Source organism: Semicossyphus pulcher, unplaced genomic scaffold, assembly GCF_022749685.1.
Source record: "Semicossyphus pulcher isolate SPU_LCO1_2020_fin unplaced genomic scaffold, fSemPul1.0.p SCAF_4, whole genome shotgun sequence".
Lineage (NCBI taxonomy): Eukaryota > Metazoa > Chordata > Actinopteri > Labriformes > Labridae > Semicossyphus > Semicossyphus pulcher.
This window is the reverse complement of record NW_027211715.1, coordinates 14,727,652-14,741,568: the sequence shown is the minus strand read 5'-3', so window position 1 is coordinate 14,741,568 and position 13,917 is coordinate 14,727,652. Positions and strand designations below refer to the sequence as shown.

Below are 13,917 nucleotides of genomic sequence, written 5' to 3'. Positions count from 1 at the left end.
TTTAACCAAGTCCAGCTGCCTTTTGGATTAAGCTTAGAACATACAAATAAACTGAAAAAATGCTACTTTTAGTTAAGTTTACCTTTTCTCTTTGCCCTGTTTGTAACATTTGTAAGTTGATGAAAAAACAGGGAAGATGTACTGTTTAAAATCCTCGCATAGCCTCGGCAGCAACATTCGAGGTGGAAAACTGAGACCGGATAACGAGAAAGAAAGTCATGCGTTTATATAAAACAGGTATATAAAGTTCCATAACCTCCTTGTATCACATTGCTTCTCTGCATGACAGTGGAGGGAAATACTAGAGAATAAAGACGATAACACTTGATACATGGCATTGTAATAGTGGCATTGCTGAAGATTTACATACAACATCATTATGATGATAGCTCTTTGATTATCTTTGTTTGATGCTAGAGTTGTATGGAGTTAAGCCGAGATGGAAAATACAACATTTATGTACTTGTTTGTACGAATGAAGATAATTGATTTTTTGATCAAAAATGTTTTTTTATTATATTTCTCACTTTATCAAAGAAAATTTACAGATGTATTCTTGTCTTTGTCAATTAACAATAAAGTTATTGTTAATTATTGTTATTGGAAACAACAGATCTTCATACCCCTTAAAGATGTCTTTAACCTTGACCATAGAAATATTAGTTCATAGATTAATCCTGGCACAAAGTGCTTTTATTAGCTGTCCTTGTGCTTAAAAGTTTAGAAATGTAATATGAGAAGACTGAAATTTTGATTAATCTGTTGTAGGTTGTTTTTCATACAAACTATTTACATAAATATTAAGACACACGGTATGTTAAAATAATCATAACTTATGTCTGAAAAGCTTTACTTTAGGCCTTAATAAAAAAATCCAAAGTAATTACTTTGGTAGAAAGATACAAAAAAAAAAAAGATTAATTCCAATGTTTTACCTTTAAGTCGTTTGATTATTTAATTCAAAATGTACTGAGGTTTATTTGTAAATCAAATTAACAATACACTTCTGGTTCCTTCATGCTACCACTAGATGGCAGTCATGTACTTCCCTGCCTGTTCACTAACTGCCATTAAACACGTAAGAAAGCAGCAGGGGGTGGATAAGATTTGGTTTTGGGGCTTATTAAAATCTGCATATTGGATGTGTTTTCACAAACTGCAGATGTTGTCCATATCTCATGAGATCTCTGCACCTCTCGTACCAACTTGTCAGACAGCCTCAATCTCGCGCTATTTATGAAGGGCTCTCCCTGTGGGTGTCACACAGGTCTGATGCTGCAGCTGCTGCTTCCTGTATTGAAGCACCACCAGCCAGACCCCAAGTCCTTTTCGCTTCAGAGCCAGTCCACCCTGAACTGAAATACGGATATCTGTAGCTTGGACGGTCCAGCGGAGGGATACCAGACGAGCCGTTTCCCCGGGTTAGCTGCTGTTAAAACCGTTACGGCCCGTTGTCTTGTTGAGAGCGGCTGCACGTTAGAGAGACGCAGGGCACGATTTTTCCTGAGCTGGTGCTAGCTTGTAGCAGCTAGCTTGAGGCTAGTGGCAGCAGGTAGATAACTCAGAAGAAGCAGAAAACTAGAAATGTATGTGCTCATAAAGCTTTAGATGCACCGGATAACGACCTGACGTATTAAGATCACCTCGGTATGATACGGTTCGCCGACATATCTGACTGACATGCTACAGAAAGTGTACTAACTGTGCTAACGATAGCTAGCCAAGCTACTAGCCTGTCTATCAGAGCTGATCCTGTTGCTTTTTCAGATTGAGTTCCGAGCACATTTAAGGCTAAATTTGCAGCTTCCCAACTAACTGCAGGTTAGTGCATTATTTGACAAAGTCGTTTAGGGTAGTTATTGAAATGGCTCCCAAAAGAAGACCCGTGCCCCTCAACATAACGCCCATTGGGGAGGGACAGGCCATCTCCAACACCATTGATGCTGCATCTGAGTGAGTATGCATTGTTGTGAATTGTACCTGTGATCAAGACAGAATGTTTAGACTTGCCCAAGTCATCACCATTTACTATCACTGTAAAAAAATAAAATAAGAAAAGGCCTCTCGGCCAACATTTAAATAGAGATGTTAAATGTTCCTGTCTTATAATTTCTCTATCTCTGTGTATTAACCCCAGTTAAACCAACTGTCTCCTCTTTATAGAGCTAATCTTGAGGCCTTACAAAAGAAACTGGGTGAGCTGGACCTGGACGAACAACAGCGGAAAAGACTGGAAGCCTTCCTCACCCAGAAAGCCCAGGTTGGGGAGCTGAAGGATGAGGATTTTGACCCCATATGTGAGTTGGGTGCTGGAAACGGAGGAGTGGTCAACAAGGTCCGCCACAAACCCTCGGGTTTGGTCATGGCTCGAAAGGTGAGGCATGACAATTGGAGGGAGCTGAATGAAAACTCAGGAGATTTTTGGAATTCAAGCGTGATTTTATTTGTTACCATGTCAGCAGTGCAGGTGCTGGCCTGCTCTGCTGCACCCACTTTTGCATGGATGGAGCCACATTGGCTTGCTGTGTGTAGAAAAGCAACCATAACAAACACATCAGTAATCACCAAAGTATTACAAAAATGTACAAATCTTTTTTTCTTTTTTTTTTCTACATAAATTAAAAATTTGATTGGCTGGCTATAGGAGGTGTTTTTTCATGTTTATTAAGACAAACAAAATATGAAATTAATTTCATTTGGGCACTACAAACTGTGTGAGTCCAACACTGAATGTAAAAAGGGAAAAACCAACTATAAGATTAAACATCTAGGCAAATTTATTGTAAATTTTACTGTATCACATGTAAATTATTGGCAATATATACATCACAAGTAAGAAAAAATTGCTGAAAGGCTAAAGATAAGTTTGTTATATTGTTATTTGTTATTTACAAGCAGTCCCTTAACCACAGTAGCGGATGGTCCTGACAGGTGGTTTCTTTTCCCAACATAAAATGTGTGATTCATAAATTGGTCGCAATTCTCTAACCAAATCTAAAGGGAATTTTATCTCAAGTATTTAGATGTTTTATGTTTTCATAAAAATATTTGCCAATATATTTATTTTAAAGTATTTTTATGAGACAAAGTCCTAGCGTGTGTAGATATTGCCTGACTCTGAGTGTGAAAGCGTTTGACAACAGCAGTTTATGGTTTCATGCTTTCTCCTCTCAGCTGATCCACCTGGAAATCAAGCCTGCCATCAGAAACCAGATTATCAGAGAGCTGCAGGTGCTGCATGAATGCAACTCCCCCTACATTGTGGGTTTCTATGGTGCCTTTTACAGCGATGGGGAGATCAGCATCTGTATGGAGCACATGGTGAGACACAAAGACTGTTAGCAGGCCTCCTAGCAATGAGAACATGATTGATGTGGTTGAATACCAGGATGTTTTCACTTTTGTAAATGATCGGAAGGTCTCTGTTTGTTTGCCATAAGCTGTGTTTTCTTTTTCTTTTTAAAAGCTGTATGTTAGATTTAAACAGTGAAATGTTTTTTCTTTACAGGACGGTGGATCCTTGGACCAGGTCCTGAAGGAAGCAAGAAGAATTCCAGAAGAAATCCTGGGAAAAGTTAGCATAGCGGTGAGTGATTCACTTATTCTGTTTCATTTAAAATTATACTTTTCAGATGGTTTTTGACCTGAGACCAGCTTTATGTTATGTTATTATTATATGTTTTGATTTTATTACAAAGTGGGTATAAAATTGACTTTTAAGGCTCGTTACTATTTAATATATTGTAACAAGCTTTAAGAATGCTATTGCATAAGTACAATGAACTGTGTATATGCGAGATATACCGATATGTGCTTCCACATATCAACGTTTATTGTGGGTTGGTGTCTCTTGTGGTTTTGCTTAACTGGCTGTGTGTTGTTCAATCATGCATGAGTCACAAACAACAGGGCCTTCTGTATTTTACTCAACTTACACTGTTACATTCAAGGTTCAAATGTAAGTCCAAATATCCACTGATGAAAGTGACAAATAATGTGTTTTTTGAGTTGATATCTACACAGGGAAAGCATATTTTTCTTTGTGTAAATAAAAGACATTTGTCCCAATGTTGGATTTGTATCTTTGTGAGTTTTAGTAAAAATGTTTCCTCTCTTATTTTCAGGTATTGCGGGGATTGGCCTACCTGAGAGAGAAGCACCAGATCATGCACAGAGGTGAGGCTGTTCTCTAGTCGCAAAAAAATACATTGCTCTCAAATGAACAAGATGACTTAAAATCTTGATCGGTACAAGTATATGTCATGGCACGTTTATGATTTGATCAGATTTTATGATTTACAGTAGGAACAGTTCATCAGTCCTGAGGGTCATTAGACAAAAGCACATGAGTTTTTAAGTGCTAATTTTTAATTTAACAGAACATACATTGCTTTGGCAAAAGTGTAGATAAAAAAAGAGAACAATATGACATATGGTTTGGTTGCTTTTGTCTGGCAAAAGCCATAAAATGCATAGAAATTCTATGTGGGTAACCCACTATCAGGGCGACTGTCATTTGCAGGTTACTGTAAAACCATACTCATTACGTAAAATTTATTATTATAATAATGAGTTTTTTATGTCCATTTGTTGTGGGTAACACAATGGTTCCCATCCCTTCAGTATAAGTGGTGGCTTAATTTCCGCTGATGCTTTTGCGGTAACCAACAGAGATTTAGACTATAAAAATGTTTCAGTTTTAAATCAATCAATTTTAAAATGTTATCCTAATTTTCCGCTAACATTATCCATGTGCTTTGAATCACACTCTCTAACAAGACACATTTGAGTAAGATTGCTGTATTCATTTCACTTCTTCTCTTAGCGAAACCACTTAAAGGGCCAGTTCGCCGATTTTTAGCCTCATCATGCTATTATGGGGAGCTAATGCCATTATGGTACAAAAATGCAATTTTGCCTGCCTTTGGAGTACGCTATCCGCTTCTCCAATGGGCCCTGGACAAACCTCCGCCAGACTATGTTAAACACGTCATGTAGCGGAGGCCAGGGAGCTTGCTAAACTACACTTCCTCAATCTAGGACGCCCGTCTCCGATGTCATGTCTCGTTCAAAACCGTCAGGTTTGAAATGTTGACTGCAGACCTGAAGATTTTCCGGTATATTCTTGTCGTATTTCAGTTTCTGTACTGCTCTGAGCCACTGCCTGCAGCGATCAATGTCCTTGACTGGAAAACAGTAGTATTTCACTCCAGCGTCTCTCGCTGGGTCGTTCCTTTCAGAAGGAGGAGCGCAATGCATGCTGGGTGTTGTAGGAATATAGAATGGGCGAAACCACAAGCTGTGTGTACAACTTTCTCCACAGCTATGACGCCAAATCCAGGGGCGAATTGCTCCTTTAAAGGGTGCCAAGTAAAGTAGACCGGCTTTAGTAGAGCCTGTTCTTCTTTAATTCAAATTTGTATAAATTGTCTTCATGCTTTTTCCTCCATCAGCGCTGCATCAACATCATAAGAGGTTTAGCACGCTCTCCACAAGGCAAGCTATTATATGGGAATATCACAAGTTCATGTTGAAAGAAATTTATTGCATGAAGGGGAAAAAAGGCATAAAACCATTATCTTGCATTGAAACGAAATCACAAGTCGCACCACAGCACAGTCTAATGCAGAGCGGTTTTCCACAGTACACCAGAGAGGCACCATGGGTGTGTTGGTACAAAGAGCAGGGCTGAAAGCAGCAGTCAGACCCGCATCGTGCAGTGTATGAATTCCACAGTGGTACAGGGTCGGTGGTACACCAGGACAGTTGTCTGTGAGCTCTGGTGGTAATTACAGCCTCTCAAGATGTGATTATACAGCAGCCGCGCCTTGTTGACCCCTCCCTCTGTGTCTCCCTCCATCCTTCTCCCGCTCTTTCATGCTACCTCTTTCTCAGTCACTCCTCACGTGTCCTCGGTCGGTGGGAGGGGGTCACTCACCACAGAGGACAGATTGCAGGGCTCGGTCTTAGCCCTTTATTTTGCAGGATGTTGTTCAGGGATGAGCGGGGAATGTGGAGGACCTGGTTTGTTTATAACGGGGGGTCAGGTTGAGTTGTAGCTATTTTGTCCCATGCTCGATTGATGCAACTCAGCAGACGAGTCTGGGGGTCTCATGTTGGACCGCAGATTGTGCGTGTATCAAGAAAATGATTTTTATGATGTACAAAAGTTTGATACATACACACCGGCCTCCAGCATGAACACACACAAAGTTATATATACACGCACTTTTGGGTATTTTATTGTTGACATTGACATTAACTTGTTGCTTATATTTCTGTTTTTATATATTGTCCTATTATTTAATCATTCTGTACTTTGATGCTTGGCAGATTTGTCCCTGAAACTTCATGTCATAAGAGCCTTTTTCAGTCAATTTAAAAGGAAGAGATATTTGAAGTCTGAGTCTATAAATAGGTAGTTATCCATGACAGTCCCAGGAGGGAAATCTCACATGAACGACATGTTTAAATGCAAGCCCCTACATTTACCCCACATAAACTTGCATACACAAGCCCACATATTTATGTATTAATACCCCTCTGTCGCAGTGCTTTTCTTTGCTTTGTGTTTAGTCATGATTCCCTGTTGTAAGCCGTCCCCTCTCACACTTACTGCTGCACATTTTCTCATGCTCTAAATATCAAGAGTTTAAAGACGAGCCTCTCCTGACAACAACAGAATGTAAATTTGTTTTGCACGTCCCCCCCCTTCCACATAGATGTCAAGCCCTCCAACATCCTGGTCAACTCTCGCGGGGAGATCAAGCTGTGCGACTTTGGAGTGAGCGGCCAGCTCATAGATTCCATGGCCAACTCCTTTGTTGGAACGCGCTCCTACATGTCGGTGAGTCAGCTCCGCGCGCCTGCGCCCCCACCCCTTTTCCTCTGGCCCTATCCCCACTTTCCTTCTCCTCTTTTCTCACATTGCTCTTGTTCACTGGCCCCGCCCTCTGCCTTCTCTTCCTCTGGCCCACCCTCTCTCCCCTGCCAAGAAGCGAGGGCTGTGCCCAGGAAAGGGCTCTTTGGCAAAGAGCAAGGCAACTGTGCTCTTTCTCGTCCTTCTCTCCCCTCACTCTTAGACACCTGGTGGGTGCAGTGCTGAAATCTGCCCGTCTGTCCCATCCCATACACTTCCCTTACCTACGACACACCAGTGGCGCAGAGACTCTTGTCCTTTCACCAACACACACACCTGTACTTGCTTGTCCTTCTATCTTACAGAGTCTAAAACTACTCTTCACTTCTTGCCAAACCCTCCCATCCTCTGTCCTCTTACCCTCACCACACCCCACCTCTCCTTGCCATAACACCCCCCTTCTTCCTCTCCCCCTCCCATTCTCCTCTTCACCACTTCCTGTGCCTTCTCCACCCAGCCCTCTGCCCAACCCTCTCTCCTGCCTGCCATCTTGGCTCTACCTGCTCCCTCTGACGTAGATTGTGTGTTTCTCAACAGCCGGAGAGACTGCAGGGCACTCACTACTCGGTTCAGTCTGACGTATGGAGCATGGGTCTGTCCCTGGTGGAGCTGGCAATCGGCCGCTACCCCATCCCCCCACCAGACACCAAAGAACTGGAGGGTATCTTCGGACGAGCCGTTATGGACGGGTCAGAGGGAGAGCCTCACACCAACATGCCGAGGTCCAGACCACCCGGCAGGCCCGTGAGCGGTAAGAAATGCACAAAAACACTTGGAATAGTGTAGACTTGGCAAGGACAGCGTTTATATGCATCTGCGTTGAGAACCGCGGCATTATGCATTATGTTTATTTGCAAGGATGTCCATACATCTGTCTCATTTTCCTGCGTCTTCAAATTTGGCACTAACATCCACTTGCACTCAAGAATAAACTGATTAGATTTTGTTGGTTAAAGGTTAATGTGACTTAAAATACATTTTTGGCATTAACTAAAAAAATGATATACTTACCATTACTGTAAAACTTAATACAAATGCCTAAGAGGATAACATTTGAAAACACAAGAAATCTGACTCTTTTTGTTTCTCTCAATGAACTTACACACTTAGAGACATCACAGCAGAATAATTCCTGAAGAATTATCTCTATGACAAATCAATTTGGGGTTTTACAATCTGTGCAGGAAACATCTGCCTATATCCTTACACCTTAAATCATATGAGAAAAACTGGCTTTACTTTGCAGAACAGATGTAACCTTAGGGAGAGCAGCAGAGGAGAAATACCTCTCACAGGACAGACAGACACGCAAAAGATGTTGCATGTAGAGAATAGATCAACAGCAATCAGTGATTAGTTCCAACTTTTGATTACATTTGATCAGTCTTCGCTAAATACAGAATTTTATGAGTCTGGACAGACGTGGATGTAAACTGTAAATTGACCGGTTGTCTGAGTCATAGGACAGCAGTGCGGTTGTGCTGGTTACGTTCATGTTTTAATACAAAAGCTTTCAAGTTTAAATGAATTTTTATTTGAAATAATCTGTCACAGATGTTTTTTAAACTGTGTCCATGACATGTGTCTTCTCCACAGGACACGGTATGGACAGCAGACCTGCCATGGCCATCTTTGAACTTTTGGACTACATTGTGAACGAGGTCTGTGAGACATGTTCTCTCTCTCTCTCTCTCTCTCTCTCTCTCTCTCTCTCTCTCTCTCTCTCTCTCTCTCTCTCTCTCTCTCTCTCTCTCTCTCTCTCTCTCTCTCACACACACACATGTCTGTTTCTCTGCACACAGCACACTGTGTATGTTTGTATTAGCTGTTTTTGATCTTGTTTTTTCTTGCTTCCTCCACAGCCGCCCCCTAAACTGCCACATGGAGTCTTCACCAACGACTTCCAGGACTTTGTCACAAAATGGTGAGCACTGGCAAAGACATTATGGAGAGTGCTGAGAGCACTTAGTGTATTGTGTAGTTTAATTTCATGTGACTTGATTACAGCAGTTAGAGGTTGCAGAAACTAGTCTAGTGAGATCTGGGCTTGTTTTGAGATGTAAAATTCAAGTTAATCCTTTACTGGCTGAGTGATCTCTTGTCTGTTTTTCATTTGTGTCTGCAGTTTGATCAAAAATCCAGCTGAGAGAGCAGATCTGAAGATGCTGATGGTAAGCTTTATTTTCATTCATCTGTTATTGGGTTATTGTTTATTTTTTTGTATGATGCTTGCACTACAATCAATGGTTTCCTTTTGGTTTTCTTTCAGAGTCACACGTTCATCAAACGATCAGAAGTGGAGGAAGTGGACTTTGCCGGCTGGTTGTGCAAAACCATGGGCCTCAACCAGCCCAGTACTCCCACCCGCGGCACTGAGTGAACAAGCCCACACTGCCCTGACACACCTCTGGGTCTTGCTTGCATACACATGAATATACTGCACACACACGCACACACGCCATCACACACACAAACAGACACACATTGGCACTATTTCATCTTGCTCTTGAGTAAAATGGTTTTTGGCCTCCCCCTCATTTATTTCTCCACCAGCAGCAGGGCCCGTTGAGTCATTGTACTGTAAGACCACAGCTTCACCATGCCAGTGTCGAGAGTAGCCACAGCTCACTTTTCCACACTGCTCCAGAGGATGTAAAGCACTGAAGGGCTGCCAGTGTGTCGGCTGAATCGCATTGATTGAAAAACTTATTTTGTATTGTTGAATATTCTGTATTAATCTTTTCTACGGCAACAGTTGATGGCTTGTGGGACTGTATTTTAATAAATGACCTGCTGTAGTGATTTCCAAACAAACAGAAATCCCAACTTATGTTCTTACAAATTCTAAATCATTTTTATTGACGGCCATGCAGCTATTTTGATTTAAAATCCCTATGTCAAACTTATTCATGCTGAAATGTTCCCTGCCAAGACATTGTAATTCCCTCCAATATGATTATAAAATACGTGAGTGCAGGACAAATGGGAGTATTAGGAGTCATGTTCACTTATTTGTGGACAATGTCACAAACCAAAGAGGGTACTCATGACTACTAAAGTTTCTCAATGCCTCATCAGTTTTTTTTGTATGCACATTCATGAACAGTATATCAATGTACTTTGAATGTTTTGTTTTATTTCTCTCCATTCAGTGATCTATGCTCTGAATGTGTTGACATTGTTTCCTCAGCATACATTTCAATTCACATCCCACACTGTGTCTCTCACATGGGAGGAGACATATGCTGTGGAGGCCTGATATATGCCAGAATGTCTTGTTGACATCGAGAAAACAATGATCAAAATGTATTCATGGGATGATATAGCATGGTTTATTATCTTTATAATACTGTATGTGTATTTTATTTCCCAAGATCACGATGGGGATAATTAGCTGGTGTTTTTATCAAAAGCCTGAATCTCTGCAATGTCAATATGAAATTTCAATCACGTTGACTAATTTAACTTTTTTTTTTCTTTGGTGTTGGTCTGTAGGTTCCCCCGAAGTGTTATGTTTTCACTGTACTGCTACATGTGGCGCTCCAAGCTTTCTCTTGGAACACAGCCAGCCTCGAGGCGTGCTTTTGGAAAAGACTTGGGTTAAAATACAATTCAAAACCTTTTCTCTTTTATTTCATCAAGTTAATCGTGGTTAAAAGTACAAACTGACTTTAAATAGAAGTCGCAGAAAGGGTTTGACTAAACATTTTAACCCTGGTCAGTGTTGGTCACATGGTGGTGGTGGTGTTACTTGCTAGCCTGCCGTCTTGCTAGAGCGCTTATATCCTCTCTGCTTATGGCTGCCCTTTCTTATTCCCCCAGAAAATGTGCATTTGTTCAGAGCAAAATGAATGCACTGTCACTTGTATGTGTACAAAGCTATATACAAAAAATACAGGAGTACTATTTTGCAGTCTTAATATACAAATTTTTGATTTATGTAAATGACAAGGGAGAAGAGTCATTTTATTATAATATAAAAATGTGTTGGATATGGTTATAATGTATAAAAAGATTAAAATAAAACTTATTTGTGAATGTACTGAGAGTTATTAATTTATGACTGACATTGATATTCACAGATTTTTCTATGCATCTATGTGGAAAGTTAGTATATGTATTAAATTACAAGCATCACCCATATATCAACGAGAGAAAAACAATTCCCATTTTTAGAGTAATCCACATTACTGATTTATTCCGATTTTTTTCATCATTCATGACAGTGATACATTCACAAGGTGGCTGTCAGGTCATGTAGATATATTTTTTAACAGCTCTAATAGTAGGGGTGGGTTTGTTATAGAGCTCCACTGGTTTTCTCTGTATTCTGTTGTCTTCCCGAGACGTTCTTAAATTCAGAACCACTTTCATACATTTAAACTTGGACGTCTTTGATTTTCTAAAATACCTTACAAGCAATACCATAGACGCGGAGGTACTCGTTTCTGATTGGATAATTTAGTACATAAAGCAACACCACTTAATTGGACCAGTCAGCCATATTCCAATAAACTGCTATTTTGCGAGAAGTTAAATACAGAGCTCTTCTAACTTTAAAATGGTAAGCAGTCTTTTTAATACTTTAATACTTTTCGTAACATTTATTATAATAAATCGTTTTTTACTCTAAAACTATCCTTTTTTAAGCATTGAGGAGCTTTATGAGTGGGCTAATTTAACGTAGATAAACGTTACTGAAGCTAGTTTATCTTAACGTTAGCTACCGGTATATGAGGACATATTCTTTACGGTAAAACAGGTGTTTAACTATAATGTATTGGGTTACTTATGAAGGCAATGTTAGCTAACTTAAACTGTTTTCTTCTGGACCCCAGGACATATGTGTTGTATGCAATTCTACAACATTTACTTCTACTTCACTTCTTCTTTTGGTAGGTTAGGCGGTTCGTGTTTCTTTACCGCCTCTTGTGTTTTTGTGTGTGTAAGATTTAATCCAAACCATAATTCAGACAGTGACGACAAACACAGATTTGATGTGGGGTGTCTGGAGTTGGAGAGGCTGAGTTCATGTTGGACTGAATGACATCATCTCTGACTGCCCTGGGCTGAGAACAGCTAACTTGACTGTGGGTAATCAGGGCAAAACTGAAGAAAGGGTAAGTTGTGTAAATGTTATGTGTAAAAGTGTATATCCTAGCTCTATAGCTCTTGTCATTTCACTTTGGCTGCAACGTATCCACCTGCACCCTCTTTACTTAGCCTTGGAAATTATAGCAGGTGATGACACCAAAGGTCCAAATACTGCAATTCATGTGCGTTTCTGAGGGTTGAAAGGTGTGCTTATGTTGAGACAGTGCTGAACAGTGCCCTCTAGGCAGAGGGTGTGTCACTACCTCTTTGGCCAAATAGCCCCTTGATTCCCCTGCATGATTATCAGTGCAGTACCAACCCAGTATCAAACCCTGCTACACTGTAGGACACCACCCATGTAGGACTGGAACCAAAAGACTACTGTTTACAAGCAGCATTGAATAAGAAATACATCCTGTCAAGAGTGTGCATGAAATATTTGACTTAAATATGCCTTCAGATGTGTGTTGGGATGGTTTGTGGTGCAACAGAATCACAGAATACATCTTGTGCTCCATCCCACACCGTGGCTCAATGGCTGGCTTGCACTCACTGAGGGGGCGTGCAGGTGGGCGGTTGGAAGTGGCGCAACATCAAGTGCAGTAGCTGTAAGTTTACACATGGGAACTTGCCGTTCCCCATAGTGGATAAGACACTTTTCGACTTAGTAATGTCTTCTGTGATGCCTCACCTGTTGGAGCTTGGCAGGTATTATGTACAGAGACCGGGCAAAGCCAGAAAGTGTATCAAGGGGGTTGCTGGCAGCCCCTACTGTATGTGCTGGAATGTGCCAAGGCTTGCTTTTGGGGTGGGACACCATGACCTCAGGCAATAGGATGGGTGGGTGTGACTCGGCTCACATAGAAAAGGAAAGGAGTATTGAGAGATGAGGCGGGTTAGCGTTGTTACATTAGAGGGAGTTACAACAAATGTACCCTTAAATCAGGCATTAGAGTGACCATGCAGGGAAACGTTGGCTGATGTTTACTGTTGAATCACAAAGTGGGAAGGCATGGGTTAATGATTTGTGTCATCTCTGATTGAGTTTATGACTTTGACAACTGTCCACTTTTGCGCGAAAATAAATTCCCACTTTACTTTTGCTTTGCAGAGTGAGGTGGGAGAGGAGGCAGAGGGGGAATGCTGTTTCTTTAAGAGAGAGGGAGAGAGAGAGAGAGAGTGCGAGAGAGAGAAAGGGAGGGACCTCTTTGCCCTCCAGAAACCAGGAAGGGAATTGAGTTGATCTGCTGCTGCTTGGTTAGCGCATACGGGGCTTTAAGCTGCACAACAGTGAGAGGGAGAGGAGGAGAGGAGAGGGCTGAGCTAACCCACAACAAGCTTCACCACGGCCATCGCAGGTGAGCTAAAGGCACCCTGCCATCCCCCCGCTGTCTGCCCTGGGCCTGTCGACCAGTGGGGAGCAGGGCAGAGGAGGAGAGGAGAGGAGGAGAGGGAGGTATGAGGGAGGGGGGCAGAAAGGAGAGCAGGGTGGGGGGGTTGGCCGGAGAGGAGAGGTGGGTCGCAGCAATAGTCCCTTGTCAAGGTTCCTCTTTTTTTAATCCTCCTAAAGTACTTCCTCTGTACTGCTATTTACCTCTGGGGAATCTCGAGATAAAGTTTATAGGATGTGTTCAAGGCATTAACTTTTCAGGCAGGTGGAAGCACTTAGAGAAGGAGGAGGAGGAGAAGGGGAGGGGGGGGCTCTCAAGAGAAGGTGGGGGGTACTGATCGAGGGAAAGGAGGAACCAAAAATATTCCTATTAGACATGGTATAAGCAATAGCAACAACTTTGCGGGACAGTGATGTTTGAAATGCTCAGTGCGGGGCAAGTTGTGTGCTGTGTGCGCAGGGCATGTGGTAGTGGTATTACACCATTTGGGATAGGAATAATTTAGGTCAGGAG

At 41.5% G+C, this 13,917-nt stretch overlaps 1 protein-coding gene across 1 annotated transcript; it reads left to right on the top strand.

The window, feature by feature from the left end:
* The first annotated feature begins 1,268 nt into the window (after positions 1-1,268).
* On the top strand, positions 1,269-10,961 carry map2k2a (mitogen-activated protein kinase kinase 2a). The gene is made up of 11 exons (XM_069680001.1): positions 1,269-1,953; positions 2,164-2,374; positions 3,175-3,321; positions 3,509-3,586; positions 4,125-4,176; positions 6,723-6,847; positions 7,457-7,670; positions 8,516-8,580; positions 8,782-8,843; positions 9,045-9,090; positions 9,189-10,961. The coding sequence occupies exons 1-11, from the start codon at positions 1,865-1,867 to the stop codon at positions 9,297-9,299; spliced, it is 1,200 nt and encodes a 399-aa protein (XP_069536102.1). The 5' UTR covers positions 1,269-1,864; the 3' UTR covers positions 9,300-10,961.
* The last annotated feature ends 2,956 nt before the right edge of the window (positions 10,962-13,917 follow it).

Bases quoted from the DNA above. Each gene is read 5' to 3' on its own strand.
- map2k2a (XM_069680001.1), top strand. From the start codon at position 1,865: ATGGCTCCCAAAAGAAGACCCGTGCCCCTCAACATAACGCCCATTGGG. The intron at 3,587-4,124 runs GTGAGTGATTCA...TCTTATTTTCAG, and splicing joins TGGGAAAAGTTAGCATAGCG to GTATTGCGGGGATTGGCCTA. The intron at 6,848-7,456 runs GTGAGTCAGCTC...GTTTCTCAACAG, and splicing joins GAACGCGCTCCTACATGTCG to CCGGAGAGACTGCAGGGCAC.